At 34.3% G+C, this 20,655-nt stretch overlaps 2 protein-coding genes across 5 annotated transcripts; one reads left to right on the plus strand and one right to left on the minus strand.

Moving 5' to 3' along the window:
- Positions 1 to 5,428: 5,428 nt before the first annotated feature.
- LOC132055336 (fructan 6-exohydrolase-like) lies at positions 5,429 to 10,411 on the minus strand. 2 transcript variants are annotated; one of them, XM_059447102.1, is made up of 6 exons: positions 10,042 to 10,411; positions 8,759 to 9,199; positions 7,170 to 7,747; positions 6,207 to 6,448; positions 6,007 to 6,106; positions 5,429 to 5,646 (listed from the first exon to the last, which is right to left on the minus strand). In XM_059447102.1, exons 1-6 carry the CDS (start codon positions 10,196 to 10,198, stop codon positions 5,464 to 5,466), a joined length of 1,701 nt encoding a protein of 566 aa, XP_059303085.1. In that variant the 5' UTR covers positions 10,199 to 10,411; the 3' UTR covers positions 5,429 to 5,463. The 2 variants fall into 2 exon arrangements, with proteins under 2 accessions (XP_059303085.1, XP_059303086.1); XM_059447103.1 differs by lacking the exon at positions 10,042 to 10,411 and adding an exon at positions 9,869 to 10,018.
- Positions 10,412 to 12,484: 2,073 nt separating this feature from the next.
- Positions 12,485 to 19,790, plus strand: LOC132055337 (putative hydrolase C777.06c). Of its 3 annotated transcripts, XM_059447104.1 has the most exons (13): positions 12,485 to 12,673; positions 13,203 to 13,245; positions 14,015 to 14,142; positions 14,255 to 14,367; positions 14,669 to 14,710; positions 15,984 to 16,039; positions 16,181 to 16,257; positions 16,902 to 17,021; positions 18,443 to 18,519; positions 18,616 to 18,679; positions 18,787 to 18,837; positions 18,965 to 19,013; positions 19,319 to 19,790. In XM_059447104.1, the coding sequence occupies exons 1-13, from the start codon at positions 12,557 to 12,559 to the stop codon at positions 19,480 to 19,482; spliced, it is 1,101 nt and encodes a 366-aa protein (XP_059303087.1). In that variant the 5' UTR covers positions 12,485 to 12,556; the 3' UTR covers positions 19,483 to 19,790. The 3 variants fall into 3 exon arrangements, with proteins under 3 accessions (XP_059303087.1, XP_059303088.1, XP_059303090.1); XM_059447105.1 differs by lacking the exon at positions 13,203 to 13,245 and having other exon boundaries at positions 12,485 to 12,704; XM_059447107.1 differs by lacking the exons at positions 12,485 to 12,673; positions 13,203 to 13,245 and adding an exon at positions 13,536 to 13,569.
- The last annotated feature ends 865 nt before the right edge of the window (positions 19,791 to 20,655 follow it).

Below are 20,655 nucleotides of genomic sequence, written 5' to 3' on the forward strand. Positions count from 1 at the left end.
ATATTTTTCAAAACATTTGCAACTAACCAAACATGAAAAAAGCTGGAAAACATTTTCCTTCACTCAAAACGCACCCTTAGTAAAAAATTTCCCGTGTGATCTTTTCGGTAAGAATGGATATATACTACGTCACGGCAGCCTAATTGCTCCGCATGTTGATTCGTTTAAAGAATAATAAACCGCTTCTGCTTATTGAGGTTATTTCGACTAAGTTTGGAATTAAATTAACATATATGACTTACCACTAAGTTATTTGCAAATGCATATATGACAGTGTCTCAACTCTCAACAAGATAATTGCCAAAAATGTATCTTCTTTATCCTTTCCAAATTAAAGCAAATAGGGCTGTTCAAAACCGTCTGTTACCAATAACCCAACTGCAAAATTGGCTTATTGGTATTGAATTATCGGATTAGCGGTTGGGGAATGGATTAAAATTTTATAATTAATGGATTAAAATTTTATAATTAACAACTTATCGGTTGGGGGATGGATTACTCAATTTTGTTATTGGGTACACCGTTAAACCATTAAGGATTTATCATATTTATAATTTTACCCCCAAACATATATAATATGTATTGTAATTGTAATTTGCAAACCTAAAGCTAAGCCCCAATTGGCTAGGCCCATTCAGTAAGTCAGAAGACAGTAACTATTACTATTCTCTTAATTAGTCAAATAACCTTAATTTACCTAAAGCACAACAACTGCGTGCATGTACTATTCTGCAAGGTAAATTTGGATTTTTTTTTCTTATGATCATAATGGGTTTTTTTTTCCTGATTAATGGGGTTTCTTCTATTTTTACGCTTTTAGAATTTCCCTTTTTCCCTCTTGCATTTTATTGGTGTTTTTGATTCGTGTGATTTTCTTTCAATTTTGTCCTTTAGAGTAAATTCTTATTGTTTTAGAATCCTAGAATCATACTTATTTGGGGTTTCTGTTTATGACTTGATGAAATTTACTTGTTTGAATTTATGGGTTAGGTTAGTCTTGGGTTTGATTTATGATCTAGATCTTGTGTGATCGATTCATTTTTCCAGTTAACTGATTAAATAGTACTAAGCACATAGCAATCCTTATTTCAATTTTCAGGATTTCAAGATGTCCTTTTTTTTTAAGGCAACCATAATGTCTATGTTTTTTTTGTGTTGGAAGATGAAGTTACTATAGCAGTAATTGTGGTTCCAAAGAAAGACGGCGAAGTGATCACCATCGGAAGTGTTGAGATTAAACTTGTGGATTGTTAACTGGCTATGATGATTTTGGCTTCCTAGTTGTTAAATTATGAATAAAACGTTCGTCTTTCAAGGCAAAAAAGATAGTTACATATATAATTTAACCGATACACCATCCGATAACCGCCCCATAATTGCTAACCCGATACCGAACCAACCGATATCTTATTGGTTGGCTAGCGGATTAGTAATTTTAAAAGCCGATAACCGTTAAGCCGAACCGTTAAGTGTAGTTATCCGCCCAATCCGCCCGATAAGCAGCCCTAAAAGCAAATACTAACGCTTTCCCAATATTTTAGGACTTACCTAACTGGCTGTAAAATCTTTCCTAATATTTTAGGACCTCTAACCGACTCTAGAATCTTTCCTAATATTTTTAGGATTTCCATCAATTAATCCTTTTCCAACTTAAAACCCATTTAGGTTTTCCTAGAAGGTCAGGATTCCTTGTAGCTGCTACTGTTTAAAACATTTATATATAGTACTAAAACTTTCTATGTATAATAATAATAAGGGACGGTGAACACCCATATTAGCTCAAAAACCAACTTCCTCAAAGATGTACTTCTACGAAATTGATAATGAAGGAGATGATTATTTTGATGCCCACGAAGATGATAGTCTTGACACAAGCAGTGTTGAACCAACACCTTACGACCAGTTCTTGATCAAAATTGAGGGAATTTCTGAGAGAACAGGAACACGAAGAAGATGATGATGAACCCGATATCTTCCACTTAGAGAGCACAAGTAGAACCGAAATATTTCAGGAGCGATGTGATCGATTGCCATGTAACAACTTACCCTGGAACACCGCTGCAAGAATGTTGGATGTAATGGGAGTGCCAGAGCACAAAACAACCCATGATGTTGCACCAAATACGATCTTTTGTTGATAGAATTGCTAATGAACCTTATAACAGGAACAAGAAAATACTCCCGATGAGATTTTTTATTAGCGTTTTCACGGATTACTTTGTAGAAGAGAGTAGTGAGGATTCCAGCGTTTGGATTCCTATGAATACGGAGCAATTCAACACAATTTGTGCTGGCAATGAATCAGTTGAAGATTTGGAGAAAGTAAAGATAGAAGAAACAGAGTTGGGAAGTGATTGTGTGTGTGATATGCATGGAAAAGATGGAAGTTGGAAGTGAAGCAACAAAAATGCCCTGTTCTCATATGTACCATGGAAATTGTTTAAAGAATTGGTTAGGGGTAAAGAGGGTTTGTCCAATTTGCCGCTTTGTGTTGCCCTCTTAATCGTGTATAGAGGCGGATTCAGAATCTAGAGTTGAATTAATCCTTACTGAATTAATGTTCAAGAAAATTGTAAGATTGGTCTTTTCTTTTTCTTTTAGATCGTCCTATTACCGCTAGGCCTTGCAGATTGTGGAAAACCCTTTGTATCTAAGATCAACCGCAAGGGAGTCGATCAACAAAAAGTTTGAAGATTTATATTATTGACTTAATAGTCATTAATACAAATAATTACTTGTATTGATTCGAATGGATCAGACCAGTAAGGAGCCACGTTATAGATATTCAAGAAAATTTAAAATATATGTATAAAAGTAATTTTTGAGTTATATATATCTATAAAGTTTTCGGTATATACTATAATATGTATTGTAATTGTAATTTGCAAACCTAAAGCTAAGCCCCAATTGGCTAGGCCCATTCAGTAAGTCAGAAGACAGTAACTATTACTATTCTCTTAATTAGTTAAATAACCTTAATTTACCTAAAGCACAACAACTGCGTCTGATTAATGGGGTTTCTTCTATTTTACAGTTTTTAGAATTTCCCCTTTTTCCCTCTTGCATTTTATTGGTGTTTTTGATTCGTGTGATTTTCTTCAATTTTGTCCTTTAGAGTAAATTCTTATTGTTTTAGAATCCTAGAATCATACTTATTTGGGGTTTCTGTTTATGACTTGATGAAATTTACTTGTTTGAATTTATGGGTCAGGTTAGTCTTGGGTTTGATTTATGATCTAGATCTTGTGTGATCGATTCATTTTTCCAGTTAACTGATTAAATAGCACTAAGCACATAGCAATCCTTATTTCAATTTTCGATTTCAAGATGTCCTTTTTTTTAAGGCAACCATAATGTCTATGTTTTTTTGTGTTGGAAGATGAAGTTACTATAGCAAAGAATTGTGGTTCCAAAGAAAGACGGCGAAGTGATCACCATCGGAAGTGTTGAGATTAAACTTGTGGATTGTTAACTGGCTATGATGATTTTGGCTTCCTAGTTGTTAAATTATGAATAAAACGTTCGTCTTTCAAGGCAAAAAAGATAGTTACATATATAATTTAACCGATACACCATCCGATAACCGCCCCATAATTGCTAACCCGATACCGAACCAACCGATATCTTATTGGTTGGCTAGCGGATTAGTAATTTTAAAAGCCGATAACCGTTAAGCCGAACCGTTAAGTGTAGTTATCCGCCCAATCCGCCCGATAAGCAGCCCTAAAAGCAAATACTAACGCTTTCCCAATATTTTAGGACTTACCTAACTGGCTGTAAAATCTTTCCTAATATTTTAGGACCTCTAACCGACTCTAGAATCTTTCCTAATATTTTTAGGATTTCCATCAATTAATCCTTTTCCAACTTAAAACCCATTTAGGTTTTCCTAGAAGGTCAGGATTCCTTGTAGCTGCCACTGTTTAAAACATTTATATATAGTACTAAAACTTTCTATGTATAATAATAATGAGGGACGGTGAACACCCATATTAGCTCAAAAACCAACTTCCTCAAAGATGTACTTCTACGAAATTGATAATGAAGGAGATGATTATTTTGATGCCCACGAAGATGATAGTCTTGACACAAGCAGTGTTGAACCAACACCTTACGACCAGTTCTTGATCAAAATTGAGGTGGAATTTCTGAGAGAACAGGAACACGAAGAAGATGATGATGAACCCGATATCTTCCACTTAGAGAGCACAAGTAGAACCGAAATATTTCAGGAGCGATGTGATCGATTGCCATGTAACAACTTACCCTGGAACACCGCTGCAAGAATGTTGGATGTAATGGGAGTGCCAGAGCATAAACAACCCATGATGTTGCACCAAATACGATCTTTTGTTGATAGAATTGCTAATGAACCTTATAACAGGAACAAGAAAATACTCCCGATGAGATTTTTTATTAGCGTTTTCACGGATTACTTTGTAGAAGAGAGTAGTGAGGATTCCAGCGTTTGATTCCTATGAATACGGAGCAATTCAACACAATTTGTGCTGGCAATGAATCAGTTGAAGATTTGGAGAAAGTAAAGATAGAAGAAACAGAGTTGGGAAGTGATTGTGTGTGTGTGATATGCATGGAAAAGATGGAAGTTGGAAGTGAAGCAACAAAAATGCCCTGTTCTCATGTGTACCATGGAAATTGTTTAAAGAATTGGTTAGGGGTAAAGAGGGTTTGTCCAATTTGCCGCTTTGTGTTGCCCTCTTAATCGTGTATAGAGGCGGATTCAGAATCTAGAGTTGAATTAATCCTTACTGAATTAATGTTCAAGAAAATTGTAAGATTGGTCTTTTCTTTTTCTTTTAGATCGTCCTATTACCACTAGGCCTTGCAGATTGTGGAAAACCCTTTGTATCTAAGATCAACCGCAAGGGAGTCGATCAACAAAAAGTTTGAAGATTTATATTATTGACTTAACAGTCATTAATACAAATAATTACTTGTATTGATTCGAATGGATCAGACCAGTAAGGAGCCACGTTATAGATATTCAAGAAAATTTAAAATATATGTAAAAAAGTAATTTTTGAGTTATATATATCTATAAAGTTTTCGGTATATACTATATAATCTTTCGACGAAGAATGTTCAACTGACAAATGACCACCCTTCAGTCCAGTGGCGGAGCCACATAGAGCCGAGGGTGTTTATCCGAACCCCCTCGGCGGAAAAAAATAGATGTTAAAACCCCTTATGCTTCTTCGTATGTTTATTTTTTTATACTTTGAACCCTCAAATAAAATCTTTCATTCGCCTTTCATCGCTTTCTTAGTCTATATGGCTCCACCACTGGATCATACGGATCACTTAGTTCTTGTGTTTGAATATTTCACGAAAAATATAGTTTATTCGAGTGTGTCACAATATGCATGCGTATAGAATTCGAGAGTTCATTCATTAATAAAATACAACGTTGTCAAAGAAAATAAATCTATATAGGTTTGTTTTTCAATTGATCTGAGCTGTTTTCATGCTCCAAGCAGTTAATTTTGAGATGTCAACACTCTGAGAACCATTGTTGAAGACATACAAATGGGTTCGACCATCGATGGCTATATTAGTTGGGTAAACTCTAGCTGTAATGCAAGCCTTTCCTTCTCCACCAAAGCTCTCCACTATTGAGTGATCAATCTACAAAAAGAAAACACAATATAAATTGAATAATATTCTCATAAGTCATAACTCGTCCATTATGTATGTATTCTGGGTGAATGCTTTTGGTATTACAAAAAATATTTTCTGGTATCTGATTGAAGGGATTAAAGAATGATAGTAATGTAAATAACATGTCTAAAACTAGCGCATGCGATATTCCTCTGTGTCTCTATGGTAACCAACTCTAAAAGCAGGAAAGTCATGTTGTCACTTGGTGAAAAATGTTTTCTCAAGCAATTCTTTTTTGGATAAAAAATTGACTTATTTCGGGAAAACATTTCGTGAGAAATATTTTCCCTTTTATACAATTAAGTTATGACTTATGACTAAACATACCAAAGTCCTCAGCGACAATTTTTCTTGAACAGGGTCCACATTCAAGAAGGCTCCATAAGTGGTTTTGTCATAATCACTAGAAGGCAAGTGTAAGGAAGACCTACAACATGGAAAATGAAAACTAAATTAAGGGAAATTAAAAACATCACAATTACATTTATTTAGGATACAAATAGGAAAGAGATCAAATTCAAATATACCTGCTCTGATCACTACACATGAGGACTATAAAATTATTGTTATCTCCTTTGAAAATTCTGAAGAAAACTGCAGTATATTCTTGCATGTCATCAGATGCCAAGACTAGTAAACCAAATGGTCCAAGCGCACCTTTTACTGATGCACCTTTTATGCTACACACTTGTTGTGGATTTGTCCAATTTGCTTCCCATTTCTCTGCGTTTTCCAACGTTCTTGCTAAAAAAGAAATTTCTATATCTGCCTGTAGGCCAAATAATAGTTATAATTAGTTAAAGCAAAAGCTTTTCATGATCTTAATCATATCCTGATGTGATCCAACGTTTAATTTCTATACAATACCGAAAAATCGCTAATTTCGACTTGTATTTCATCGGAAGTTGGCTCGTCGGAAAAGAATTTCCGACAAAAAAGTTGTCAAAAACGTTTATGTAACTACATCTGTCAGAACTACATGTAACCATTCATAGCAAGCCGAATTAGCTAGTAACTTGAAGAATATAGCATGTTATTTGCTTTAATATGTATTGATATAACTATACTTTTACGTTATTAGGTCAACTGAAAAATAACTACAAATAACTGTTCGTAATAAGTGAGGCTAGTAATCTAAAAAAAATAAGATAGATACCGTGATAGCTACATTTTTTACACAATGGGTTAAGATAAAACAATAGCTATATTTTTACACAGTCAAGTTGGATTAAAAGATAATTATAAGTACCCTCCCTAACAACAATGATTAATAACCCGAAAATTAGGCAAGTTAGTATAAGTGAATCTCCTTAGCTTTTTCTTTATATATACAACAACAACAACAACAACAACAAGAAGCCCAATATATTTTTCTTTATATATGTTTACTTCTTTATATTTTGACTCTTATTAATAAAAATCCTGACTCAACCACTAATTACTTATTTGCGAACATGTTAAAATATATTGACATTATAAATTTTCTTTACCTGCGTAGCAGTGACTCCAGAAATTTCACGTACTGATCCAGCCATAAGAACTGTTGTACCTTCAACAACTGGGTTCATTCGAAGCTTTTCAATTTCAACTATTGGCCATTGCAACAACTGATTTCCAGATTTATGTAGCCAAATTCTTCTAGGAATTCCTTGAAGACCAGCCCACCCCCTAATACTATTAATCTCAAGATTATTTACTGATTCATTAATCCATCCAAACGATATCCTCCTATTAGTAGCACTATCAAAAAATGTTTTAGAAGCATAAAATTTCCCATAGTCATATCTAAATCCTAATCCAATGTCCAGTGAGTCATTATCCGGGATAAAAATATCCTTATTCGGATTATATATCCCAATTGTATAGTAATCACTGCTTGCTTTACTTGCCTTGAATACATGTTTCACATTTGGACCCATTATGGAAGTATCTAAACCAATTTGACTAATCGTTGAAACAGGAAAAAAATCAGGGCATTCCCACATTCCTGAATTTTCCAATGAATGCAATGGATGTTCAACCTGAATCCAATCAATGAAGTTTTTGCTTCTATACAATAGACCAATTCCTGTTGTTGAAAAAAAAAAAAATTCAAAGTTGTAAGAAATAAAAATTGATTAGGATTTAATATTTTAATTTATACTTCATCTGTCTCAATTTATGTGGCACATTCGGAAGTTTGAGATTCAAATTTCTAAACTTTTACCGTGAATTCGGACATAGAAGTTTTGAGTTTTTTGAAATAAAATTTATATGTTTGCAAACCACGTAAAAAGTACTATAAATCACAATAACTAACAACTTAAAATGTTTAAAAGACATATATAGAAATTATGGTCAAAGAAAAACTTGATTGACTCTCGAAATTCTAACCGCGTCACATAAATTGGGACAGAATGAGTATCTAGTTAGGATTTATAGTCAAATTTATGTAGGAACAAATTTTCTATTTTTAGCCAAAGTAGCGTCCGTACTACTCCCTCTATATGTGATACTTTTCGTTTTCCGAAATTCAGATTGCATGAACTTTGATCAACATTTTAATATGTACACTTTTCATCAAATTGACATGAGAAAAGTTGCAACTTATGATATTTTTCATGTTGTTTTCAAAAATATAAATTTTAATCTTAAAGTATTGAGATAATTAAATCCAATTCAGCTTCAAAATTTAGTCAAATTGAATCTCGAACAACGAAAGTATCACATAAATTGGGGACATATAGAGTATTATAAATAAGGGTGGTGCTAGTTTTTTATTTTTTTATTTTTTATTTTTTATTATATAGTGGAGATTATAGAGAGCATTAAGTAGGCTTTTGGCCATAGAAACCAAATATTTTTCACTTTATTTAGAATTTTGAAATTGGAGTTGAAGATAGAGTTGTGTTTGGTAATAGTTTTTACAAAGAATATTTAGTTGTTTGAATATACTAAAAGTGAAAAGAATGAAAAAGAAAAAAAAAATACAACTTGAAATTGTATTTGAAATTTTTATGGCTAAATGCTGATTTTCAAATAAAGTGAAGAAAAAAAATTCGGAAAAAAAGAATAATTATAAGTTTATATGAATATTCACCTGTTCCATTTTGTTGATTTCCAACAACCATTCTCCAATATCCATCAGGATTTAACCAAGCAGTAGTTGGATCTCTAAAATTCTGACCATCAATTTTATTCACAGAATTCGGTGCAATTAATGGATTATAAGGCGATTTGACCCATTCGACAAGAAACGGGTCGGCTAAATTTTTGGGTACAGCTAAATTTTGGACTTGTATATCAGAAAAGTCAACACCAGTGTAGATAATTGCCGGTTTTGTCCCTGAAAGGAGAGTTGTAGAACCAGAAAAACAGCCTTTGAAATCGTACGGTTCTGATCGGAGTAGAGCTGGTGGTTGTGGGGTCCAGTTGATGAGATCGGATGACGTGGAATGGCCCCATACTATGTTGCCTGCTTGTGCATTGTAAGGATTGTATTGGTAGAAGAAATGGTATATTCCCATGTATATCATTGGTCCTAAATGCATAATCATGATATATATATTTATTGGTCGTAACAATTTGGTTCAGCCAAACAAACAATAACAACTAGTACTATATCTCAATTTGATTACAAGTTAATGTTGGATATAAATCATGAATGTTCATGTTTCTCTGTTTAAATTCACTTCGGATAAACATTGGAGTATATATAAAAAATAGTAGTACTAATATTTTGATTCAACAATGTAATATATTTAATCATTAACAACGTAGTTCGATAAAGTCATTTTGATATAATGGTAGTCATATCAGGAAATATTTTTCATGAATAGACAGAAGTCTGGCAGTGTTTAAGCAGAAAAGGGCAGAGTCATATATTACTAGCTTTCTCAAATTTCTCGATAATCAAAGAAGAATGTTTCTCATGAAAAGGTCATTTTTGTATGTTTCATTACCCTTTTTTTTTTTGGCGAAAATCATTTAATTTCCATCTAAATGGGAAAATAATTTGCTCCAACCAACACTTGGAAATCATTTTCAATCTTTAGTAGTGAAAAATTTCATCGAAACGTTATTTGATTTGTCAATTTTTTCCATTGTCACTCACCAATCAAACAACAAAAAAAACCATCTGTTTTGTGTAAAGTGACTTAACATCATGCCAAACACACTCATCAAGAGTAAATTAACTTGAGAAACTCACCATTAGGATCTGTGGAACCAGAATTATGAATTTGATCACCATGACAAGTAGTCGTACGTGGACAACAGGAAAAAAGAAGACTCACGATTAGGATATATAAAATAGCACAAGTTCAAGCAATACATTGACTACTAAAATGACATGAAATAGAACAAAAGTTAAAAACAGTTCACCATTCATCCAATACTTGGCAGGTTGAAAATGAAAACCAGTCCTGTATATCTGATCCGGTGTCTCTATGACACGAGAAGAAGCTTCAAATAATTGAATGCCATAGCCCTGAATTGAAATGAATAAGAAAATTGGAAGCCAAACACTAAAATAACCCATCCTGTTATTTAAGTGATCAGAATTTGGCCTTGCTATGAAGTATGAAATAGAGCCTCAGAATTTCAACATATATTCTGATGCTTTCATGCTAACTCCTATATAAGTTTCTCTTTGTTTTCGTTAGTGGATGTTAAAGTTAAAACTGGTGAAATAGTTGAGACATGGTGGATGATTTATAACTAATATGCCATGTGCAAGGTTGGAGTTGGAATATGTTGTTCATAATTTTGAAAAGTCATAATGGACCATTCTTCTTGGCATGCGTTAAATGATGGGGAAGAAACCATAACCGAAGTTACACCATATCTCAAGTTGGGCCTCAATGGGTAAACGGAAAGAAAGAAAAACTGGACCATTGACTTATCATCTATGTAGGCCCAACCTACGAGCGAATGGACAAATGTACCCATATCTACTTCCAACTTGCGAATAGAGGCGGATACAGGCATACAGTGTACATGTTCGGGGCACGAGATGTCGCTTTGTCAAATTCTTATTAGATATGCAATATAGATATTAAGCAAAATGAAAACATAGATATATAAATATATATAAAGAACGACATTGCTTGTTATTCATTTGCTCACACGGTCTTTAAATGTTGAGATTGTTTTACAAAAATCTATGTACCCGGGTCATGTGTTTATTGGAACTCAATAACTTTGACTCATACCTTCTATTTAAAAATCACTTAATATTTAAAATAATATATTTTGAACCAAATAAATCAAATAAGTTATGATAGAATATTGAATTTGAACCCATAAATTTAATTTCTAGATTCGCCTGTGATTATGATTGTGATTGTGCCCATGACATACTAGTTGAATTGTTGGCTGAACTTAATGAAGAAGGTCATTTTTCTGATTTTTTGGGTTTAAAGTTTAAACGTGTTGTATCCTCTGAAATTGCTTAAAATAGGAATAGCCTCTCGATATGGTATTTACCTTTACTTCACTTTGAAAAAACAAAAAGAGTATCAGCTTGTACAGGACCACGCTAGAAAATGGACCATTTCCACTGCAAGGAATTCTACACACAACAGCAACATTAGAGTTTTACCTAACTAATTTTCCTTTAGCACCTAGCTTCTATTTAAATTATAAGCAAAATTAAAAATATTAAACACTGCAAAAACTATTTGGTATATTTAATTTGTAGAAATTTAATTTTGTAAGCATGGAATGGATTAGAAGTCATTAGTATATTGTTGGATTTCAATGTATGCTTCTCCCATGCCCCAATTACCTGTCCAGAGTAAGACAAAGTACGAATACTATTTTCTAATGTATTTTTACGTCATTGACTTTGGAAAAATTAAAATACATAACAACTTCAGTGTAGTTTATTTAAAAATAGTTTCTAAGAGTAGTTTTAAATAAATACTTTTAGAAATGCTTATTATATTTTGAAGTGTTAATTTTGGTCATTTTCACTCTGCTATTTAAGTTCTATTTTTCTCTTTTATTTAACATGTAATTCATATTGACAAATTTCAGACAAAAATGCTACTCCTCCCCAATGTTTGAATGTTTCTTCTTCTTTGATAATTTTTGAATGAAGATGACTATGAATTTTGGTTTCAATCTGTTAACCTTTGAAATGTCCCACTTGACGTTTAGACATGATTTTCTTTCTTTTTTGTTTCTCTAAAACAGATTCAAGGTTACTTTTCCATTTATGAATAAGCAAAAGATCATCAATAACGTTTGGAACTTTGAATATTAAAGGTGATAACGAAATTGCAAAAATTCTCATTTATTTTCTTGTAAGAGTTTGACGCAGCTAATGTTGAATGATTAGTGCTCGATGTAATACAGTTCCGGTTAAAATTTTCTGAAAGAACAGTCCTCCACTATACTAACTTTAGATATTTGGATTTAAAGTTACATTCAGTAGTTCAAACTTCAGAGATTAGAGTTTGAAGAAAGATTTAGTTGTTCAAACTTCAGACATATATGACAACTTACAACTTCAGACGTATAATCTTTGACAAGCCAAACTTTTGCGTGTATTTTGAAGTTTTTTAAATTAATTTTGAAACGTATACACTTGTAAAAATTTATAAACTCCGGATCTGCTTTAAATGGAGATCCTAAACTTGACTATCTCTGCACTTGTCCATTTTTTAAACTGCAGCTCTAAAAGTAACTTTCTCCCCAATTTCTCCGACTTTCTTCATCTCATGGCTGGCCCAGAAGGAGGTGCTAATACATTAGGCCCGGCCCGCTAACATGTCAGCGAAACTCGAACTCTTGGCCCAGCCCAGCCCATAATTCTCCTTTTGTTCCTACATACAAGTCCAACAGTTGAAACCAAACCAAACCGGTACGGCCAGTTTAGCTCCCGTCGTTACAAATGGCGGCCTTTCTCGGAATAGTTCGTCCTCCTTTTCATACACTCTTCTCTATAACCCGTTCCACTCGCCAATTTTCTTGCACCAGTAATAATTCAATCTTAATTTCAACAAAAAGGAAATCTCAATTCACAGCTTCTCTTCATTCTAGTAAGTATCTTCCCTAATTTGAGTGATAATTAAAACGGAATTACAGTCATTAGGGGTCGTTTGGTAGCTGGTTAGAAGCTACATTATTCATGTATTAATTCCATGTTTGCAATTTAGAAACCCGCATAACTAATACTCCCTTTCAATTTATATAAACTCATTTGATTGGGCACGACATTTAAGAAAGAGGAAAGACTTTTGAAACTTGTGGTTCAAAATAAGTCTTGAAAATTTATGTGGCTGTAAATCATTCATAAGTGAATTTGTTTTCAAATTAGGAAACAGGTCGTTCATTTTGGCACGGATTAAAAAGGAAATAGGTTCAAACAAATTGAAACAGAGGGAGTAGATGTTATGAGGGAGGATTGAACTTGGAATAACAAAATCCTATATCTTCTATCCCGCATAAAATAATATATACACATAGATTCCCTTATACGTACATGTTTGCAATTTTCTTTCATCAATAACAATTCAATCTTGATATCACGAAAAGGTAAATCTCAATTCAAATCCGTCTTCACTGCTTTTCTTCATTCCAGTAATTATCTTCCCTAATTTTCAATATTTACTTCAGTCAATCTAATGAAATTACACTCATAAGACAGTTCAGGGATAATTACACTAATATTGACACGTTTTAGTCCATATTTTGAGTGTTATCCAGTTTAGCCCATATTTGTATATAAACACCTTTTTATATACTTTTATGTAGGTTGATACATTATGTATAAATTATAATGCTTCTCCCAGTATAATGTTGTATAATATTGTATAAACTGAAAATATGGCAACGCAGCGTAATATTTTATGTTGGGTTGTATATTTTTGGAATTTGCCTTTTTTATGGCTTCTCTTCATTCTAGTACGTATCTTCTCGAATTTTCAATTATTTTCGCTCTGTTTGAGTTGTCATATTAACGGAATTACAGTCATAAAGGCGTCGTTTGGTAGCCGGTTAGGAGCTAAATTATTCATTTATTCAATCTTGCATAAGTGATACCATGTTTGGTGGCTTTCTTTTGCGATGTTTGAAATTCAACACGCCTAATGGGGTGTTTGGTGTGCAATTTAGAAACCGCATAACTAAGTAATGTATAAGTTATGAGGGAATCTATGTATTATTTTATGCAGGATAGAAGATGGAATAACTAATACATGAATAACTGAACCCAACATAACTAATCCCTACGTTAAATAACAGTACATGGATTCCATCATAACTAATCCTTGTATTACGATACCTGCATAACTCTAACCAGCTACCAAGCTACCCCTCTTCACGTACGGTAATTTTAATCACATTACAGGTTCTACAAGTTCGCAAAATGGAGCTGAGGTATCTGCAAACCAATCTGAGATAATATTTATCGGAACCGGTACAAGTGAAGGAATTCCACGAGTGAGCTGCCTCACTAACCCCTTGAAGACTTGTCCTGTAAGCCTGAGAAACCTAAATGCTGCATCCTTATTTGTATTAATTGTTAAGAGTACTTTCGATTAAAATAATTGATTAAACTATATGGAATTCTTTTAATGTCCTGTTATAGGTGTGCACTAAAGCTACTGAACCGGGTAACAGAAATAGGAGAATGAACACTGGCATCCTTGTTCGCCATACCAGGCCCTCTGGCAACTGTAACATTCTTATAGATGTCGGCAAGTATGTTAGAGACTTTTAGATCTTGATTGCTTGTGAATGCTTTTGTTTTTCAGTTAATTTTCCGGAGACTATATTATGAGATAACTCATAATCTTACTGATGTTGTTTAATTCGGAATGGGGACAGTATTTTGAATTGTTCAGTCAAGTTGGTCCATCCTGATTCAAATGTAATCTTATGTGGCATCATCTTAGCTAAAACTTAAAGTTTTCCATAAAAAAATGATCAATTGTGGGAAAAACAAAAATCATTAAGTTTTAATTCTTATTGTCTAAGAGCACTTTCTCTTTGTGCAATCCAGGTTCTTCTACCATAGTGCTCTGAGATGGTTTCCTGCTTATGGGTAAGCCGTTTCTACTTGACTTCATAAATCACTTTGTTTCATTCTGAATTTATCTGGTATTGTGTGTTTTAAGTGGATAAAATAGTGTTACTAGTGTGAAGCAAGAAAAGAATATTTTTGCGCAGAAATGTTTAGGCTGCATGTTTCAACTTCCTCGATTCTAGTCCTGGGCAACTCATTCTACTGCTGGCTGTATTTTTTCTTGAGGACCTTGCTAGGGAAGTAGATAGTTATCGTCTTTATATCAGAAGCTTCAGCCTTAGAACCTACACATGTTATGAGTAATTGTGATTATTTTGATGCTGCTCAATGTCATCGCATAGTAGAATTCTTTTGTAACCACATCAATTGATCAGCTACCATATGTTACATAGGTTCTTTGGTTGAATCTGTCATGATTCTGGTGTGATGTCTTTGAGCGATGAAAGAGTTTGCTTTTTCAAGCATGTGGAAACGGGATGTTATGCCCTGTGGCCCATTAGGTTTCAATTAAAAGGTTTATAACTCTCTTAGAGATTTCATATCTGGTTCCTTTTTTGCTTATCAAATGGAAAAAAGAAATATTTCAAATAGCTTTATTGTTCCATACCATGCGAGTGAGACATACTTGTAGCTAGGAAGACTTCGTTTATCACATTTGCTGATGAAAGTTCTGACAATAGTGTCTATGAACTTCTTCCCATGTCATCCTTCTTTCCAATTTTTGCTTTTCTGACAGAAGCTTTTCATGACCTATTGAGTGCGTGAAGAGCAGGGCCGAATCTATGTATGAAAAATGGGTCACGTGAACCCATGGTCACCCGACTAAACTCGGTATATTATGTATATAATTCTTAAAATATAGCTAATATTAGCCGAAAGAACACATGGTCAAACTAGATTGAGGGGAGCACTGGTTAAGTGATGGGTTTAATTCCCTAAGGTTGTGAGATTGAACCCTACTAAATGCACTTTTGCATCCTTTTTTTTTAAAAAAAATTTCTAAGGTGAATTCATTCTCCTGAAATCCTGGATTCGCCTCTGGTGAAGAGTACAAGAGAGCATCAGTAGGTGAGACTGGAAACGTGGTATAAGATACAGCACTATGAGCTTGTTCCGAGATATAGTTTGAAGAGGGTTTTGAACTTGCTAAGTTAAATGGTCGAGACAACAGAATTTCAATGTTATTCTTCTAGGATTAATTGTTTCCTTCTATTTTTCCCTTTCATGAATTGGATACAACTTGTTGCTTATGATCTGTATGCCTTACTTGTGTCTAGTTTTTCTGTGTCAGGATAAGAACAATTGACGCGGTCATTATAACTCATTCTCATGCTGATGCAATAGGAGGTCTCTGATAAAATTACTTGTGATTTTTAGTGCAATGTGGATAAGTCTTTTCCTGTCCATTCGCGCTGCAGCCCACCCCCCTCCCCCCAAAAAAGTCATCCTTTCTCTCTATATCTAAGCAAACTGCACACACTCCTGCAGGTATGGATGATCTTCGCGATTGGACTAACAATGTCCAGCCCTCTGTTCCTATTTATGTGGCCAGTCGTGACTTTGAGGTCTGAGTTCCTCTGAAATTCATAAGATGCAGTGCTTGATATCTCGTCATGAAGCTACAGATACGAACATTCATGCAACTAAATGATAATGCATCATCTCATTGTTAGCATCTCTTGGTTAGCTGAGTGATTGCGGAATTGAATTCATTCAGCCTTTATCATTTTCTTGATAGATATTACCTTAATCATGTGTGGTTTACTTTGTATTTCTGAGCAAGTTAGAGCAGTGCAAGTTCAAGGAAACTCATAAACAAACAAAGAACTTGTCCTAGCTGAACAGATTCGACTTGCAGATTCTATATATATATCATCCTGGTTGCAAGAGTGCATGACGAGACATAGTTATTGAAGTACTAACATAGCTTGTAGGGACTGTGCAACAAACATTAAATATTGAGCCATATCCTTTTGTTGGATGGATTTTTATTTTCAGCTACTGGCTGGAATTTCTCAAAAGTTACTATATTTGTTTTATAGTTCACTAGTATTCTTTTGCCACTCTGAGATAGCAATATGCCTGAGTTGATATAACTTGCTCCAGAAATTGTTATTTTTTTTATGACATGGCAACCCGCAGCCGCTACCCTTCGGGAAATTGTTATTTTTATTAGCTCAGAATTTGCATTTTTTTTCTCTTATTTTAGGTGATGAAGAAAACTCACTATTATTTGGTAGACAAAAGTGGTATCATTCCGGGAGCTGCAGTCTCAGAGTTGCAATTTAACATCATAAAGGAAGATCCATTCGTTGTACATGATCTTGAGGTTGAGTCTTTTTACTCTACTAGTTGATTTAGTTGGCCCCAATGATCTAGGGGTGTCAATGGGACGGTTCGGTCGGTTATTTTAAAAAAATTATACCATCCCAATTCTTTGGTTATTTTATTTTGTATAACCAAAATTAGACTTTTCGAGACCGTCCCATCATCTCGGTTTTTCTTCGGTATCGGTACGGTTCGGTTAATTTTCGGTTATTTTAGTTTTAAAGTGTCACCTAAGAATACACCACCATTAAAATGTAACGACACAGACCTCCACAAACCTGTTTGTAGTACACCATCAAATAAAGATTCTATTTGTTTCTTATGAAATACTTAATGTAAAAGCTAATAAAAAAACTACACAAAGTAATTAAACTGAAATGTGTTATATCAAGTAGTAAGACAACAACGACGTGAATCCTCATTGATTGACCAGGGAGAAGAATAACTTGCCAAAAACAACAATGTTGAATTGAGCCAAAACAAACATTAGCTTATAGGCCACAGAAATCACAGCTTGAAGTTGATACATATACATCAAGCAACATAGTAGAGGGGACCAAGATGGAGGTTAACTTCTGTTAGTCCTAACTATAACCAAAAATGCCTACTTAAATCATCTAAATCTATGACCGTATGACTATGTATATGAGGTATCTTTTTGAATAAGCTTAAATAAAAATCCACGGTTTTATTTGAAAAACGCTATAAATCGGTTCGGTATGGTTAGGTTCGGTCGGTTTTTCATATTTTTTTGACACCCCTAGGCCCCATTAATATTTTTTTCAAATACCTGATTGCTATTGGATGTGCTACTATGTCTATATCAACTGTTTCCCAACGTAAGTGACGTTAACACACTTGTCTTCTTGGAGATCACAATGTTTCGCGGATTGTTTGGCTGGGATCCTAGCTTGTTATTAGTATTTGTATAGGTAATCCCGATGGCCCTGTAAAGCTTAGACTTGCAAAGCTTAGACCTTAATTAATAATTAGGATTTCTGTACTATTTTCAGAGTTTCCGGTAGCAACTTGAATGCAGTTATCCCTGATTGCTCAAAGTCTTCACAGGAAATCGGAAATAGCATCGTAAGGTGCAGTAGATGCAAATTTTTGCCACTCATCAAACCTATGAAAAGCAGTAACCCGTTGTTAAGAAAACTCATGCTTACCCCATTTCAAAAGAAAAAAGAAAACCATATGGAAAGAGAAATTGTACAACACTAATCTGTAGTACAAGGTGTGCATGTACTTCTCTCGACTTGGCCTTTTTGTATTTATTGTTGCCTCTCTCACGATTTGATCCATCGGTTCTGACTATAGTATCCCTAACTAAAAATATCTGTGCATTATAAGTTGAAATGGTTAAGTTATGATGGCTTTGCTTATTATTATGCCTAATGGTTTCCATTGGTTCCCAAGTAGATAATTCCTTTACCAGTGTGGCATGGCTCTGGTTATCGTTCTTTGGGCTTTCGATTTGGGAATACTTGTTATATCAGGTAAACCTTATTCTCTAGCTTTGAAGTTTCATCAGCAGGCAGCAACCTGAGCGACTAATGTTTTCCTACTAACCTATCCGGACCTGGTTGTCATAGCGATGTAAGTGATATACCCGAGGAAACTTACCCGCTTCTGCAGGACTGTGAACTCCTTATCATGGTTGGTCTCTCTCTTTGCCTCTCTTCCTTGAACTCCGCATTCCTTTATCCTGCAATTGGTTAATATTAAATGCTAACCAACTAATAAATGTCTCCTGACATTTTTAGGATGCTTTGCGGCCAGATAGATCTTCCTCAACACATTTTGGCCTTCCAAGGGTGAGCTCTAATCTTTTATATCCTTTTTCTCTTTTAGGCTGACTCGAGGGCAGTGGTATCTTGAGCTTTTAACAGTTGAATAATTTTACATTTCTTGTCATTGACATATCCATGAAAACAATTGAAGGCTCTGGATGAAGTGCGGAAAATCAAACCAAAAAGAACACTTTTCACTGGTATGTTGGTTCGTTCTTTTCCTATATTATTTACCTTGGTTCTTTCTTTTTCTCTTTTACTTCTGTATATGATAGGCTAGGCTTTCAGTATCTCTTTTGGCTTGTGCCTTTTAGACCTTAGTAGATCTTCAACTACCAGAGCTTTGATTTGTCTTTAAGGAAGATTTTTATACTGCAATTATATATGAATTACTTGGTAAATTCTGCTAATGTTATAATGCCGATAAATCAATAGTAAATGAAATTTGACGCACATCAAGAACTGCTTCATAGCTAACGAGCTCATATTTTGATGTGGTTTGAAGGCATGATGCATCTCATGGATCATGAAGTAGTAAATGAAAGGCTACTGAAACTGAAGGAGACGGAAGGCATCGATGTGCAACTTAGCTATGATGGGCTTCGAGTACCAGTGAGCTTGCAGGCTTTCAGGTCTGACTCGACAAACCTGGCTATTCTTTCTGAATAAATGAAGATCGTTCAGAATTTTGCATCACAATTCTTTGGGGCCAATGTGGAGGCCCCGCTAATTCTTGCATATGCATATTTTAATTTCTGTTATATGGGAGGAAAACAACTACACTTTGTTTACCAAAAACAATTTACGAGCACAAATTGGAGATGTTATTTTGAATCGGAAGATTGATCTAGGATTTTAAGTGGGCGGTTGCAAAATACAATTGCATCCACGAACATTATTATTTTGTGATGGTGTATGCAGACTGCAAACTCAATATGAATATATAATTTCAAGAATATACATTTTGAGCTCTTTCATGTCCGATGTGTGTTCTTACACGATATGCTAAACCTATGCAATTATCTTCCCTTTCCCGAATGTTTGTATCTTCTTAAATTATATTTAAAGTAGCGATTTGGAGACTAGTAGGAGCGTGCCATATGTAAAGTTGTAGATTTTGGAATCAAATCGTGGTCTTTTCAAGTTTAAAATGCCTGATTGAGAAGTGAAAAGGGTGGAGTATATGTAGAAATTTTGGTGTGAAGAAAAATGGACCAAATTAAAGAAGATGATAACAAATGGATGGTGTGGAAAAGTTCAAAATGAGCAGCCAAGGCAAATGACAATTTTCTTCTCTATAAACACGACAAGTTGGAGTCAACATCTTATATACGAAATAATTGAGTATGGTACTTCTCTTTTTGATAAGCATGAACTGCAAAGGCGGTCAACTTGAGGGTATATGCTCAGTGCTCTAACTTCATTTCCATTGTGGCCAGTAACAACTAAAAGCTTTTTTTTTTTCATTCAAATTGTGACATCTTCGTTACTGTACTGTTATAATAATTACATTCGAGAAAAAGTGTAAATTAAGTAGCACCAATAAATATTAAAATGAATTAAGATTGCCCTGATAGGTTATGTCCATGGTCTGGAGACCTCGGCTTCTAGGTGTAAGACCATGGTGAATGAATGTGCTAAATGAGGACAAGATAGACTTAAAATTACATCTAGGAAACTGTCTTAAACGAATTATAGTCTCTTGAAAAGAAATCGGGCACTATCTATATATAGTAGCTTCTAACTCCGCAAAAGAGCTCTCACTTCCTCATGAATTTCTATTGCATCGAGATCTTTTGGCTCAACTTTATCCCCCATTTGGGTATGTGTGCGATCGTGCCT

This window comes from Lycium ferocissimum, chromosome 5, assembly GCF_029784015.1.
Source record: "Lycium ferocissimum isolate CSIRO_LF1 chromosome 5, AGI_CSIRO_Lferr_CH_V1, whole genome shotgun sequence".
In the NCBI taxonomy this organism is placed as follows: Eukaryota; Viridiplantae; Streptophyta; class Magnoliopsida; order Solanales; family Solanaceae; genus Lycium; species Lycium ferocissimum.